The following is a 15,289-nucleotide window of genomic DNA, read 5'->3' on the forward strand; positions in this document are numbered from 1 at the left end:
TCACATACTAACTATTCATGTTAGTATAATAATGTTTGTATGTACAAGATATCAAGGCTTGAAAAGCATGCAGAATTGTTATACACAAAATTTCAAATGTTTCTGATAGTTCTGCCATCACAGTGTAGTAATTCCCACACACATTTTAACTGTAGCACATTTTTATATCTAAAAAGAAGAAGAAACAAATCAATTAGACTTGCAACAAAAAAACATCTGCAGAAAGCACATACTTTGTGCTGAAAATGAACCTAAAATGCTAAATAATAAGCCTAATAGGAATAAATAAAATAGGAAATGTCCCTGTTTTCCGTTTTAGAAATCCTGTCACCTTATGAGAGAACCAACCTGTCTATGAAAACATCGGACTTGAGCCGAACTGCCAATTAGCAAACAAATTTTCTTATATCACCACTCACATTTTCACAAAAAGTTTTTCTTGTAATTTTTAGCCACATGCCCTATAGTCAGTGCTTGACTGGTGAGTGCAGGCATCCATCCGATGGCTTATTGACTGTTGTTACTTGTGCCATGTGCCACTGCAGGCACTTTTGCTTTGCCAGGAGCACATGTAGGGCAAAATATTTAAGTCTACACAATGCCAGTTCAATTAGACAAGGAACCCATGGGGCTCTACGATATGAAAATCAGAATACACTGGAGCCGAAAATGCAAAAAAGTGTTTAGGTTTAATGCTCTGAAGATGACAGTACAATGTATATCACAAAGGCAGTGTTGGTGGGTACAAAAAGAAAGCTTGGGATAAATTTTGTGGTGTTAAAGAAGACAAGAAGTCGATTAATTAAAGATTGCATTGGAGGAAAACCAATGATGAGTACCTCATCTTATAAAATAAGTGGAGGCTATATATCATTATTATTCCTGCTCTTGGTTTACATCTAAGTTTTAGTAGCTAATTGTGAATGTCTTTCAAAGTTTTCTTCATTGTATTTTTGTGATTTCATGTGTGTGGAAATTTTTAACCATCAGCAGTGAGGCATTCCTGATGTTTGGCTTTTATGCTGCATTTAATGGAAAAGAGTGGAATAGCTTTTTGATATTTTAGTGTAGTCAATGTCTCTGGAAGGTTTTACAAACCGACATTACTCTGGTATTATTCACTTTAGACTTGTAATATGATATGATACAGCCTAGTTGTTTTTAATCAGCAATTTAAAGTGGCTGTGTTGTAAGATTTCTTCTCGTCACATCAGAAGACTTTTTTTTTTAAACCAAAGACATTTTAAACAGTCCTTTTTTTGAAACAGAGAGTGCAGCCATGAAATGTAATGTATCTTTTAAAGTAATAGTATTTACTTTTTGTATCGTTTTACTTTTATAGACATAATGTAATAAATTATCAAACAGTTTTTTTTATTGTAGACTGCTGAGATCCAGAACATACCTTTTATAGTTACCTATAACTGTAATTTTGAACGCTGCATGAAACCAGTGATCAGATTTTCATTTAAAGCATAATAATAAAGTCTTTAACAAAGAATGTGCTACATTTTTCCTCTCTGTGTGAGGTTATTTGATGTCAGGTGTTCCTGACTTGCCTTACCATACAAGAAAACTGCATGGTTTTAGTTATATTTTCTTTACTTCTTTACTTCTTGACTTTAGAGGAACCCCTACCTTGTTAAAAATGGCTTTGTGATTTTTTTTTCACCCTAGTCATGATGATCATTATATGAATTATATTCAGTGTAAAAAAATGTTTAGTAAAAAAATCTTGGAAATCATGTCCTTTTATACCAATTACTGTTACATGGGCTAAAACAGGACATTTTACATACAGTATTCATTACACTGATGTAAATATATTATAGGAATGAAAGATAGGGAGTTTTAGTTTGTAAATAAAAAAAAGTTTACACACTCTTCCATTAATGACCTGGAAAGTTTGCTAAGATATACACTATCAGACTGCTAGATACCTGCTAATGTAAGAGCTTCCTGGATCACTAGACAGCTTTAACATGGATATCCATAATCATGTGGCAATGCCAACTTAAAAATGTAACTTTTGAAATTATTGTTAAGAAATATTGAATTTCTTAAAAATGTTGACATTCTTTCTTTCATAAATATCCACTGAATGCCAGACATCAGCTGTAGTTTTGCACAGAGTGTTGTTGGCACATCTGAACTCTTGTGTAATTAGTGTCAGCTGCTGGAGATGTGTAGACTTTGAAGAAAGATGCTCAAGAAGGACCCTCCTGCTCAGATTTCTTTTGAAGTTTGAAGTGCACTCCTCACTACAAGCAGAAGGGAATTGATGCTTTTAATGAGATTAAAATGACACTCCTTTAAAGAACATAAATTCATGGTGAATGAGGAATGGAGTAAAGAGGTGTGCCCATGGCTTTAATTTTCCATGATTCATTTTCCATGGTGTAGATTTGAACCTGCACTTACTGTCATATACCAGTGATAACTGACTTTTGTTATTTTGTTGTAGGTTTCTTATTACTGGTTGTTGCTAAGGCGTTATTGTTGCTGAAGTCTCTGACCCAAAGTATCAAAGTATAACATTTGTTGCATAACATTTGTTGCATAACGTTTATGCTATTGACCTGGGTATAAAAATCAATAACCAGTAAGACACATGGTATGAGTAATATTTGAAACTATCTGAAATCATTCATATTTTAAATGGCCTCTGTCTAAAACAAAAATTTGCAATGTGGGTGAATTTATCATAGTGATTTTAAAAATATAAATTTTGATGGTCCTACGTAAACACATTTTGCCAAAAATAATAACCACAGTCTTACAATATTTCTCCTCTGCTGTTGTTGCAGGAGCCAAGATATAATGAGTCTGTCGATTGCTTTGATAGTGGAGTGGATGGCCTCACCGCTGATACCAGTTCTCCCTCTCAGGTCTCCAGCTTTCTAACTGTCCCCAACGGCATGCCTCAATCCCGCTCTCACTCTTTGTCACTGAATACCCGTAGCGGCTCTGCCGGTGCCCTTCATTTGGGTACTGATGTTTTGCGGCAAAACATCTACAAGAACTTCATGAGGGAGTTAAAGACTGGTCGGCCTCAAGCAGAAGGTGAACAAGAAGATTGGCGTGAGAGCTCCTCAGAGGAAATGGAGAGTCAAGAAATCCTCAGGTGTCTAGAGCAGCTGGACTTGCTGTTTGAGAAAGAAAAGGGTCTAGTTAGGCGGGCTGGATGGCTCTCCTTTAAGCCCTTGCTTACTGTCCACAAAGACCGCAAATTAGAGCTAGTGGGCCGTCGAAAATGGAAACAATTCTGGGTCACTCTAAAGGGTAAGTGTGCCATGATTGCTCTGTGATTTACAGTGCCACTCACCTTTGTGTAGTAAGGAAACACCATGGCAAAGTGACTAGTGATGACCAAATTATTTTTTTTTTCTTGCAGGCTGCACAATGCTGTTCTATGAGACCTATGGAAAAGCCTCTTCAGAGCCAGAATCTCCATGCTATGCCTTGTTAGCAGAGGATGGTGTAGTCCAGGCAGTTCCTGAGCACCCCAAGAAAGAGAATGTTTTCTGCCTCAGTAATGCCTATGGTGATGTCTACCTTTTTCAGGTCAGTTAAAAACCTTATCTTACAAACGAATGGCCGCTAAACACTGAAAGCATAAGCAGAATGGAAGCTGCACAGAAGCTGCATATATTATAGCTAAGACATACCTTTGTTTATGTGCATAGTGTACGTTTCTGTGATGCGAGAGTGTCGTTTCTTCTCACATTTCATACTCCATATAACCATATAACATGTTAAACCATATAATTTTGTGTAGTTTAATTTGTATGATAAAATCACTGATACTTTAAATTGTTTTAACAAATTGTTTAACATTTAATTTTTATATTGTTTGCAACTCGGGAATAGTGTGTTTTTGTTTGATTGTTTAACCATGAAGTGAGATTCCAGTAGGGCAACAACTAATCGATAAAATCGATTATTATCGATAATGAAATTTGTCGACAACGATTCTCATTATCGATGAATCGGGTCCGCCCACAGTGCACTTACAACTTCAGAGGATCACGTCAAATAACAGCACTGAATGACGCATTTCTATAAACAAAATGCATCTAAAAAATAGTGGAGGAAACAGACTGAGATGCTGCAGGAGAGTTACGTGATCCAAGCTGCTCAAAACAGGAGAATTCCTTATTTAAAACAAATAGAGTGATGGCTTGCCCTGTGAGGCGCTTTGAGATCCGTTTGCGTCCTCAGCATGAAAACTTTCAGTTTGCGGTCATATCCTTATCTGTAAATGTCACAAATTCACTCGAGATTTTCCATTTAAAAATCCATTCTGGCAGTCTGTAAGTTTAAATCTTTACTGAATGAGCGTGTCAGACAGCCGGAACACAGAACACAGAAAGGGAGACAATTAATAACTCAACTCAGCGCAAAAACATTCATTGTGCTGAAACATCTGTCGTTGAATGTTAAATTTAGATTTAAATACAACATGTAGTGCGCGTATTTATGGAGGGTATGAACAGTAGGGCTGTGACGGTGGCAGATTTTAACCACCGCCGGTGGTGCGGTGTTTTATATATAAATAAATGAGGCTCAAACATTATTCACGAACGTGCGTGTTTTGCAATTTCAGTCAGTGAACAAGCAGTCTACAAAACACTAAAATCAACGAAATAATACATTTAAATAAGAAAGTAGCCTAAATAAGTGTTAAATAGGCTATTAAACAAACATTCGTTGCAAAAATTCCTACAACCACTACAGCTCATCAGAATTACTGGCCGAGTTCTCTTTCTCTTCCCCATTGCACAGCTGCTGTTTTTAATAGCAAAGTAATTACATTTATTTTTGTTTCTTTAGTTTATAAAGTTAATTTAGAAATATATTTGGAACATGTTTTATTTGTGAAATTCAAGTTTTTGTTTTTTAAAGTAACGACAAAGCGGCCGGCGGCAGATAGATCAGTTTTCTCAAATCATCACGATTTACATTAAAATCCTTAGATATAAAAAAAAAAAAAAAAAAAAAAAATTAAGCATATCACAATATTAGTTTAATCGTTTAACCTAGATAAATGTGTAGGCTACTAATAGGCGCATATCCAGTAGTTTGTGCAGAGAGTGAAAGCTTTGCAGTACATGGAGGTGCAAGTGCTATGTGAAACTTCATTTTTGCTCATAAATGTAAGAGTAATAAATTTACTTTAAATTATAACTTCACTACAAAACGAAATAATTGAAATCGAAAACAAAACTCTTTGATTAGCTATAGGCCTAATCCATAAAGATGCACTCAGAAAATACTAGTTTATTAATAAATAATATAAATATCTCCTTACTTTTCCCCTCCACATTCATGGTAGGCCTAATTACTTTAGCTGGGGCTTTGGGCCAGCTTCAGCTTACTGCGTGCATTTGAATGCGGAACTCTTGCGCTCGCTGCTGTTGGTGGGACACTTAACACCGCCACGGCAGAATAAATAGCAGAAACACTGTATTTTATGCTTGTTAGTGTGTTTTTCTTCAGATATTTGTCCTTTCTCTTTATTACAACAGGTGAATTGTTGTAAATTGTTAAGCACTGTGTTTTCATAGCATTCAGAATGTGGAATAGTGTGATTTAAAAAATAAATAAATAATTGGAATTTTTAAGCCAACGAATCGATTAATCGAAAAATTAATCGGCGAACTAATCGATTATCAAAATAATCATTAGTTGCAGCCCTAGATTCCAGTATAGAGTCAACTGTCCTGTCTAGTGTCAGGCCACTGAGTAATAGCCACTTGCTTGTGGGAAAAATTACGGGTCCAGAAAACATGAAGTTATGTATGTTTGTGTGTATGTATTTATTTAGGATGGATATAGAATTTTCTTACCTTTTTCTCAGTGTAAGCACTGACATTTTTATGTTCTAAAGCCAATAAAATTGCAACAATTTTTGGCTTAGTCAACCAGACTATCTGTTTATTCCAAATGCAGATTAGTACAGTGTGTCAGACACTGCACACACCTGTCAATAATGTTTCTACTAATATTGATGACCTTATGATATCAAGCGTAAAAAAAAAAAAATTAATAGTACACTCAAAGAGTCTTTGTTTACTTACTTAAAAGTTCTATGTATAAAAGGTAATATTTCCTTAATTGTATGTTGTTTTCCACTCTAGACCTCCAACCAGACTGACCTAGAAAACTGGGTAACTGCCATTCATTCGGCTAGTGCATCTTTATTGGCGAAACGCTACGGAAAGGAGGACACACTGCATTTGTTACATGTACAGATCCGTGGTCTTCTCCAGAAGATCGACATGGACAGCAAGATGAGGAAAATGGCAGAACTGCAGTTGTCCATCGTTGGTGACCCCAAAAACAGAAAGGCTATTGAAAACCAGGTAAGCAACAAGTTTTTTCAGTCACACTGTGTTTTACTTAATTAGTAATTAATGTGTAAATCAAAGTTGACTGAGCAGAGTGAGATAAAGACTGAATTTCTTAAAGACAATAAAGGTGCGTCTGCAAACATTTGAAGTTTAGTGCTTTAACTAAGTCGTTATGTTTGGGGCTTTGTAGTATGTGTGATGTGTATGTATTGACAAGGTTGAGAATGTACTAAGCTTTCCATTTTGTCTGAAACATTGGGATAAATCGTTGAGGGCTTTGTCATGTTAACAGAAGGCATGTTAATCTTACCGCCACATACCGCTTTAGAGGTTGCATGACCCACATAGCTTTATTTGACCAATGGTATTAGTAGTTTTCCCACTGCCTGATACCAATCAAGTTAATGCTTCATGGGAACCTCTGGAGCTGATGCAGAGGTCAAAAGGGGGAGTTAGAGGGGTGCCAGTCGCTGGATAAGAGATTTGGTAAAGGGGAAAAGGTTAGTATTATCTGAGAAACTGGGCAACTTTGAAGTCCTGTCTCCACAAATCAGTGCCAGCTGGGCAGTTTGAAGTCTCCACTGACCCCCCTTCACCCTTCCTCCCTAACTGAATTATAATTGCGTTTAAGACTATTAAACATATACCTTTTATAGAAACAGGGAAATGGTCAGAGAAACAATTTAAAGATAAATGTGTAGGACTGCACATTTAAAACCACAATGAAAAATTAAGCAATCAAAAGTAAACATTGTTTTGTCGGCACCAATAGCCTTGTGGGCAGCGCGTCGACATATAGCGCCGTTGCGCTCCGGGCGTCCCGTGTTCGAATCCCGGCTTGAGGACCTTTCCCGATCCCGCCCCTATCTCTCTCCCACTATGTTTCCTGTCAATTCTGATCTGTCCTATCATAATAAAGGCAAAAACGCCAAAAATAAATCTTTAAAAAAAAAAAAGTAAACATTGTTTTACATTTTTTCCCCCCTAATCAACACAGGTTGATACTGGATCAAATTTCCTGGGACACAATTAGAACAAATTTCTCAAATAAGCTCCAAAGACTCAGACAAGCTGGTGTGTTCCTGATAGGCTATATACTACAATGAATGCCTCTCTTTTTGTAGTAATGGGAGTATGTCGGTATCCAGTATCAAACTTCTGAAAGCCACTCCTGGGCTAGGGTAAGATTCCCATGAGTTAACAGTGCAGTGTCTGTTCAGCCTCATTTTACTTGTTTTAATGGTGTGAGGTTGAGTTGGTTGGATTTAATAAAGCAAAAACCAAGAAACTTTAAATACACAGTGTCTCTAAACTCATTGGCAGTGGTATGAATGATGCTGAAAGCCCAAACCAAAGCATACAAACAATGCCCAAAGCAAAGTCAATGCAATGTTAATATTTTTTATCCATTGTTGTCATTTATCTATCGCTTATAAAAATAAGTAAAGAATGTACAATAATAGCTTTCCCCATTAAAAAAAAAGCAAACCCCATCATTATTGTAGACAGGCTTTTATTAAGCACAGCCTCAAAATGCAACATTACAACAAAAAAGACTCTGGTTGGTCACATTACATTTCAATCAAACAATCTCTTCATGTTTAAGTGGGTGGTTCCTGTCTGTAGTGTTGACCAGACAAATAGTGATTATTAAGATGCCAAGCTATGTGAGACTAGAGTGTTATAAAGTTTCGTCGGCAAACTGATATTGTTCATAGAGCTGTGACTAATGACATGACTATGACTAATGACTAATGGCAAGTTATTTTTCCCTTCCTCATCTGTTTTGTCAGAAGAGCAGAGAAGTAAAGCCAGTGGTTTCCCCTATGTTTTTATTACATATAATAATGGCAATTAGAGATTGGAGAAAAAACTCCCTTTATGTCCTCCCTTTAGATCCTTTACTCATGCTGCTTCTGCCACCATATATCACAAATGATCTTTGTGGAAAGGAGTAGTTTGTCACCTAGTGGATGAGATGCCCTTTCTTACCAACCCCTTTTTTTTAAATTTGTGGACAGATCCAACAGTGGGAACAGAATCTTGAGCGCTTCAACATGGACCTTTTCCGAATGCGCTGCTATCTGGCCAGTTTGCAAGGTGGCGAGCTACCCAACCCCAAGAGCCTGCTAGCCACTGCCAGCCGCCCGACCAAAGCTGCACTAGCCCGTTTAGGAATCTTCTCTGTTTCCTCCTTCCATGCACTGGTTAGTAACCCTGATCAAAAGCTTTTGCAGAACACATCAGTGAAAACCCACTTTTTAAGTGGTTCCAGAAATATTTTTCATTTATTTTCTTAATGTGGATCTCAAAGCATTAATGAGTTGAATCACAACTTAACAAAAGCGAAAAAAAAAAACTACTCATCCCATGCAGTGTTGCAAATTCTGTAATGGAATCAAAACAATTGTATAATTTAATACAGTTCAATAATAGAGATTTATTATATTAAAATAAGGTTGAATTACAATGTATTAGTTGTTATATTGCAAAATGTTCACATGTAATGTATAAGTTGGTTGAGAGTTTAGAGAGACTGACTTAAAGGATTAGTTCACTTCCAGAACAAAAATTAACAGATAATGTACTCACCCCATTGTCATCAAAGATGCCTTTCTTTCTCCAGTCGTAAAGAAATTGTTTTTTTTGAGGAAAACATTTCAGGATGTCTCTCCATGTAATGGTTATGTATGGTGCCCCCAAGTTTGAACTTCTAAAATGCCGTTTAAACGCAGCTTCAAAGGACTTTAAAAGATCCCAGCCGAGGAAGAAGGGTCTTATCTAGTGAAACGATTGGTTATTTTCTAAACAAATTGACAATTTATTTACTTTTTAACCTCAAATGCTCGTCTTGTCTCGTCTCTGCAATGCGCATGCGGAGTCTGTGTAATACGGGTCAATACAGTTAGGGTATGTTGAAAAACTCCCATCTCGTTTTCGTCTTCAACATCAAAATCATCCTACATATTATCTGTTAAGTCAACTAATCCTTTAACTGTCACTCGCCATGCTTCATGAAAACAGGTGGTTGCTGCAGAGCTCTTTTGGCACGATTCTCATTTCTATGGTAACAACAACTCTGCCCACAGCCCTGATCCATCAATCAAAAAGAGGGAGTCTAGTCGTTTCAAGGGAATTCAGCTATTATACTCATTTTTTTAAATGAAGTTAAAATCATTCTGACAGGTTTACTGTATATATTATTATAAAAAAATAATTTCTTCAAAGAAAATGAGTTTGATTTTTAGTTTTGAAACCTAATGGTTGTGCTGTATTTCCAATGACTCTCTCCTTAAATTACTATAATAGGAAGCCATTTCCTACACTTAATTTGAAACATTTCATTTCCAAAAATGGAATACTTGCCTAGTTACCAGTATAGCCAATCTCTTTGTTGTCGTGCAGATCTGTTCCAGAGATGAAGCCACAATGCGAAAGCGTTGTCTGTCTCTGTCCCACCGAGGTCGCATTAAGAAAGGGGTCTTGTCCTCCCTCAAGGGCCTGGATACTCTTACCAAGCGAAGTCATGAAAAAAAGCCTTCTGTTTCTCAGGTACTACACCCACTCTGTCTGAACAGTCGTGACTTTGTGTCATAACACAAGTGCTTGGAAAGTGTATTTGCATATCAATTTTTCTACCTTTTTATGTTTTGAAACTCATGCGTGGTGGGAAATTCCTCCCACAGGTGCAAATAACAGGACTTTGATAAATAAAGACTCTCTAAAGGTAGTAATTACAGAGCTGGCAGGATTAAAAATGTTGTTCGTTCTCCTTTCTCAGAAGTGCCCCAAGATAATAAGAGGGCTATTTTCAGATGTAGAGTTTCATATCTGGTTACCAAGTGTAAAGCCTTGAGACATTGATGAAGCTGATGATGTTTCCTCCCTGTTGAGATGTTAATGTACTGTGCTAATAATAGTGGTGAATTAGCAGTTAAGGAACTGCACTGGGCTGTTTGTTTAAATCTAAAGAGGGTTAACCCATGAGTCTGAGAATTTTATAGATTTTCTGTCATGACCGTGCCCTTGAGCAAGGCATTTAACACCAGGTTGTTGCAGAGAGACTTCCTCTAAAATTACTGTTCTTTGTGTTGTTTGGAATAAGAAGTGGCAGCGAAGTAAGTCACTAATGCTTATTTTGTTGAGTTTGCTGCACTACTTTACCACCCAGTAAATCATCTTAGTCTGTATAAAAAAAAAATAAAATTCCTCATTTTGTCTTCTTTATTTTGTCCCTGTCGAAAGGATTTCATTGATTTGAGCTGCTGTTCTTACAGTGGTCTTCCTCAGGTAAGGGATATTAGTTTTTAGACCATAGTTAGTATAGCATGACTCCTTGTAGAAATAAAAACGCTTCTTAAATATGACCATCTGTTGACCTGCACACAAGCTATATTCCAAAAAACGGTCCCACCTAATGTTGTCTAACTACAATGTACTTAAGTCAAGAAAAATATAAGTTAGGTACAGTGTACCTATTGTGTTCATGTTGAGCATTTGCTGCTATTGAGTTGGGACACAGTTAAGGTTAGGGACATATTTGGTGGTGTGGTTAGGTTTAAGTGTCGGTTAATAGGAAAGGGTAGGGCCAACAGTGTAATTACAGATGTATTTACAGAAATTATTACAGCTATAATTACATGCAGTTTTTATAAATTGTAAGCTGCATACTTAGAAAACACTTTAAGGCATGAATTTTAGTTTGCAGAATCGCATATGCCCTTCTCATATATAAATATAAAATAAGTGAATAAAAAAATGCAGTACATTGGTGAACTAAACTGATAGAATGTACCTTTATATGTTTTTATTTGTAAATACCTTGATGGAATTTATGTAAAATTATTTAATTATAATTAAGACTTAAATTTTTTAACAGATTTTATTCACACCACTATAATGTTGTCAGAAGAAAAGAACTTCCTCTTCAAACTATCAGTTTTGTTCCCAATAATCACTTGGTACATTTCTACATATGGTGCTGACCTTCCCTAAGGTCAATAGCTTCTGGGAAACTATCTTAAAAATTTAGCTTGCTTGGCTTACTGTGCCAAAAGAAAGTGATTTTTTTTTTTTTTTGGTCTGTGCTTTTCCTGGACATTATTTATATGGAAAAAAATGTTTCACCACTAAAAAAATGTGTCTCCAAATGACTTATGTTCATATGCAGTTAGGTTAGTTAGTCAGAAGTCAGCTGTCTATGTAGACAGTAGATGGCATGATAGTTCATAAGCCTGTTCTTAAGTGATTGTCCTTGTTGTCCTATCTTGTCCCATGAATGCACATTCTCATGCATAAAGAACCAAGGGCCAAATATTAACTAGGAGTCTGTGCAAAAAAATGTCACTGATTCTTATAAAATGCTCCAGATGTGATGGCAAAAGGTCCCATAATAAATACTTTTATTAGTTTTATATTATAACATTTTTTCATAATATTTTATACTAGGCATATATGTTAAAATAATTACAAAGTAGTATAATATAGTAGTATAAGAAATAATAATTTAAATAAAGTACTTGTTCTTATTTTTTTTAAAAATGGTCACAAAAATAATTCCATGGGACAAATTTTCGTCCTTAATAAAACATTTCAATTGTTCATTGCTGTTACTAAGTAATTCCAGTAGTATCTTAAGTAAGCGAAAGGTTAAAAAGTCTCCAATCACTGACATGAAGTCCCTGTCCCTCCCTGACATGTGTCATGTAATGGGAGATCCAGCCAGCTTGGCTAACGAGCCCCAATTTCATTTCACACCACAGAAGGCAGAGGTGTGGAGACAGAGAGAGAGAGAAATGTATTATGAATTATTAAAAGCCATATGTGGTAAATTGCAGCCTGCTGTACTCTACCCCGCAGCGACACACAGATGGTTGGTATAAGAGCCCTATGCTAGTTGCTAAATATTAAACAGGCCAACCTTTTGCTAAAGACACTGTGGTAAGTCAAAGTGTCTTTTTTGTCTCTTTTCCCCTCTTTGTCTCACTGAGTTTTGAGAACATCAATCAGTCTTTGAAGCCTAGGTTTGGTCTTGCTTTCACAAAGAAGCAAATCATCAGTTCATCTTTGACAGTAATCCCATTTAGCCTCTAAATTTGGGTTCACAGTCACTAGTCACTAGGCCCTTCAGTGCAGTTAACACTTACAGTTTCTTCGTAAGATTATTTGAAATAAATGCTGTTCTTTCTATTGATCAAAGAATATGTTGTGTGGTTTGAATAAAATCTGTTAATATATATCTGTTTTAACATTGATAATTATAATGCTTCATGAGCACCAAATGAATTAAAAATATATATATTAAAATAATTACTTTAAAATAAGTTATAATACATTATAAATAATTTTACATAGCCCAGCAGTGCTGTTTTTACTATATTTTAATCAAATAAATGCAGCCTCTGAGCATTCTTTAAAAACATTACAATTTAAAAGTGTGTATTGTAAGAAATTAAACTCTTCTCTGTCTAGATTTTTGGCTTGTGTTTTTCCCAGTTTATCCTCTGTTCTCTTCTTTCTGTTCTCATATTCATACTGAACTACATGAATTTACTCCATCAAGATTTTTACATTTTCATCTTTTCCAATTTGTATAAAAATATAAAAAGTAGGGCTGTAGAAAGATAAAAAAAAATGATGAACAATGTAATGTGAACTCATGTTCATGCATACAGTATATAATTGGCATACAAATTCCATAAAACTACACAGTTTATGATCTTTATTTACTGTCTTTTTGATTTTTCTGTTACTTCAGCTTGATAGATATTAATTTTGCTCTTGGTGTGAATAGACAATTTGTCTGTGCATCATTTTGTTTATTTGCATTATGCTTTGATGTGAAAAGTTTTAGAAAAGTGTCTCATTTCACATGCAAAGAGGTTGTTTGCATAGAAGTCTTAGAGGCAAATCAAGAAAAAACATCTAGTCTGTTTCTAAGACTCAAGTAGAGGAAGAAAAAAGATGAGGAAAAATTAACATCATAAGTGAACCTTAGGGAAAAATCAAAAAATATTTGGGGCCCCTGGAGCTGACCATCCATGGCCATAATAAAGACTTACAGATGAGCAATCACAAGCAATCTGTCATAAGAAGACTACACAAAAATATAAATTAGAAATTAAAAGTCCTACATTAAACATTCAGCATGACTGTTCATCCTACTAACCAGTATAGTGTTCTTTACTTCCAGTAAAGTCTTGAAGTTTTTGTTTAAGATCAAAATAGATTCACTACAGGAAACTTGCTTGGCTGAAGTTGTATTTAGAAACTAAATGATAGTTTGTCTGCTGCAGTGTTTGGAACCATGGCTCTGTTTCGTTTTATGACGAAGATTTATGATTTATGATACTGCAGTGATTTGATTTTTTCTTATTGTTTCAGGTCTTTGACACTGAAGGTGAAGGGCATCTAAATACTATTCCTCCTTGTAGTTTTGAGGTATGTTACTTTGTATTTACAGACATTTTCCACTGGACAAAGCTCGGGTTTACCTGGTTATATGTTAATAATACATTTGTAATACATAGATATTGATATACTCACCTTTTACATATACATATATATTAGTGATGTCTTTGTTCATCATATATATATATATATATATATATATATATATATATATATATATATATATATATATATATATATATACACATACACACACACACACACACACACACACACACTACCAGTCAAAAGTTTGGACACACTTCCCCATTCTCTTTAACGTCGAAGTGTGTCTAAACTTTTGACTGGTAGTGTATATATAAACAGTTTATTGTGGCTGATAGATTCTCATATTTTAATTAGTGGTGAGCTGCAATGCTGGTTCAGAAGACCCTTGCCTTAAACATGAGGAGAACATTTGTCTGTTTTTGTTCACATCAGTTTATTTAGATAGAACTAGTTCATTTTAAACAAGACTGTGGATTGAGCCACGTGTACAATTTATGTTGCTAAGACACCATGTTAAAGGATAGCAGTTATTCTAGACAGCAAGAGTCTTTTCTTCATCATTCCATCTTTAGCATTCTGGGTGGAGGTTAGCTTCCATAAATGATTTTTTTCCCACTTTAGAGAGGAAAGTTTGAAGTTGAGGCTCTGCTGCTGAGAGCCACACACACTGAGGAGCATGTACTGGGCGGTTGCCCTTGGCTGCTCTGTTGGAAAGTTGACCGTTACAAAATTAAGTGAATGCGCACGCTTTCTACTGCTGGTCAGGGTTTCATTCACACCACTCACTGGACAAACATAGGGTGATACGTCTTTTCTTGGGTAACTCTGTTTCCCTTACTAAAAGGCCATTACTTCATTTGTGAAATGTGTGGATGGTCTGTACCTTTGGAGGTGAGACGTGACATGTTTTCTCTGGTGTGTGTGTGAAGGTGGTAGGCATGTTTGTTTCCGACACCAAAGACTTAATCTCCACTGAAATAACCACAGTGTGTTTTATTTTGAGTGACACATCCTTATACAAGCAAAGAATGATGCCACTATTTGTCATGGTGTGAGTCATGAAACAAGTGAATGTCAAATGCTTAAGTTTTTGCTATTTAATCAGACCAAAAACAAATAAGGAGATATAACAAAGTGTGTTATAAATATGTAAGTAACTAACCAGGGAATAAAGTTATATTTAAAAAGTGTTTGCATTTCACCTGATTCTAACTTTCCATCTTTGTCATCCTCCTTCTTGGTTTTCTTTCACACAGCGGTTAGGTAGTTTGCCTAATGTTTACTCAATCGTGCCACCTGAAGGCAGCCGATGGGATTGCAGCCAGGAAAACACAACATGCATCTATATGCCTAATTACCAGACAGTTACTGTTCTTCTGAATCCTCATCACACTGTCACAGATGTCTTGGCTGAGACCTGCAGGGTAATTGTGCATTCAAAAAAGTTGACCTCTTTATTTTAAAGAGTCAATATAGTA

At 35.8% G+C, this 15,289-nt stretch overlaps 1 protein-coding gene across 2 annotated transcripts in view; it reads left to right on the top strand.

Annotated features, from left to right (window-relative positions):
- Window positions 1-15,289, top strand: part of LOC141295649 (rho guanine nucleotide exchange factor TIAM2-like) — a 73,786-nt gene that overhangs the window by 24,978 nt on the left and 33,519 nt on the right. Inside the window, exons 4-11 of one of the 2 annotated variants that reach the window (XM_073826897.1) lie at window positions 2,808-3,282; window positions 3,395-3,564; window positions 6,141-6,365; window positions 8,375-8,560; window positions 9,759-9,905; window positions 10,599-10,643; window positions 13,737-13,793; window positions 15,068-15,235. In XM_073826897.1, coding sequence (XP_073682998.1) covers window positions 2,808-3,282; window positions 3,395-3,564; window positions 6,141-6,365; window positions 8,375-8,560; window positions 9,759-9,905; window positions 10,599-10,643; window positions 13,737-13,793; window positions 15,068-15,235 — 1,473 coding nt within the window. The remainder of the gene's footprint in view (window positions 1-2,807; window positions 3,283-3,394; window positions 3,565-6,140; window positions 6,366-8,374; window positions 8,561-9,758; window positions 9,906-10,598; window positions 10,644-13,736; window positions 13,794-15,067; window positions 15,236-15,289) is intronic. The other variant, XM_073826898.1, reaches the window with a different exon arrangement.

This window comes from Garra rufa, chromosome 21 (genome assembly GCF_049309525.1).
Source record: "Garra rufa chromosome 21, GarRuf1.0, whole genome shotgun sequence".
NCBI classification, from domain to species: Eukaryota; Metazoa; Chordata; class Actinopteri; order Cypriniformes; family Cyprinidae; genus Garra; species Garra rufa.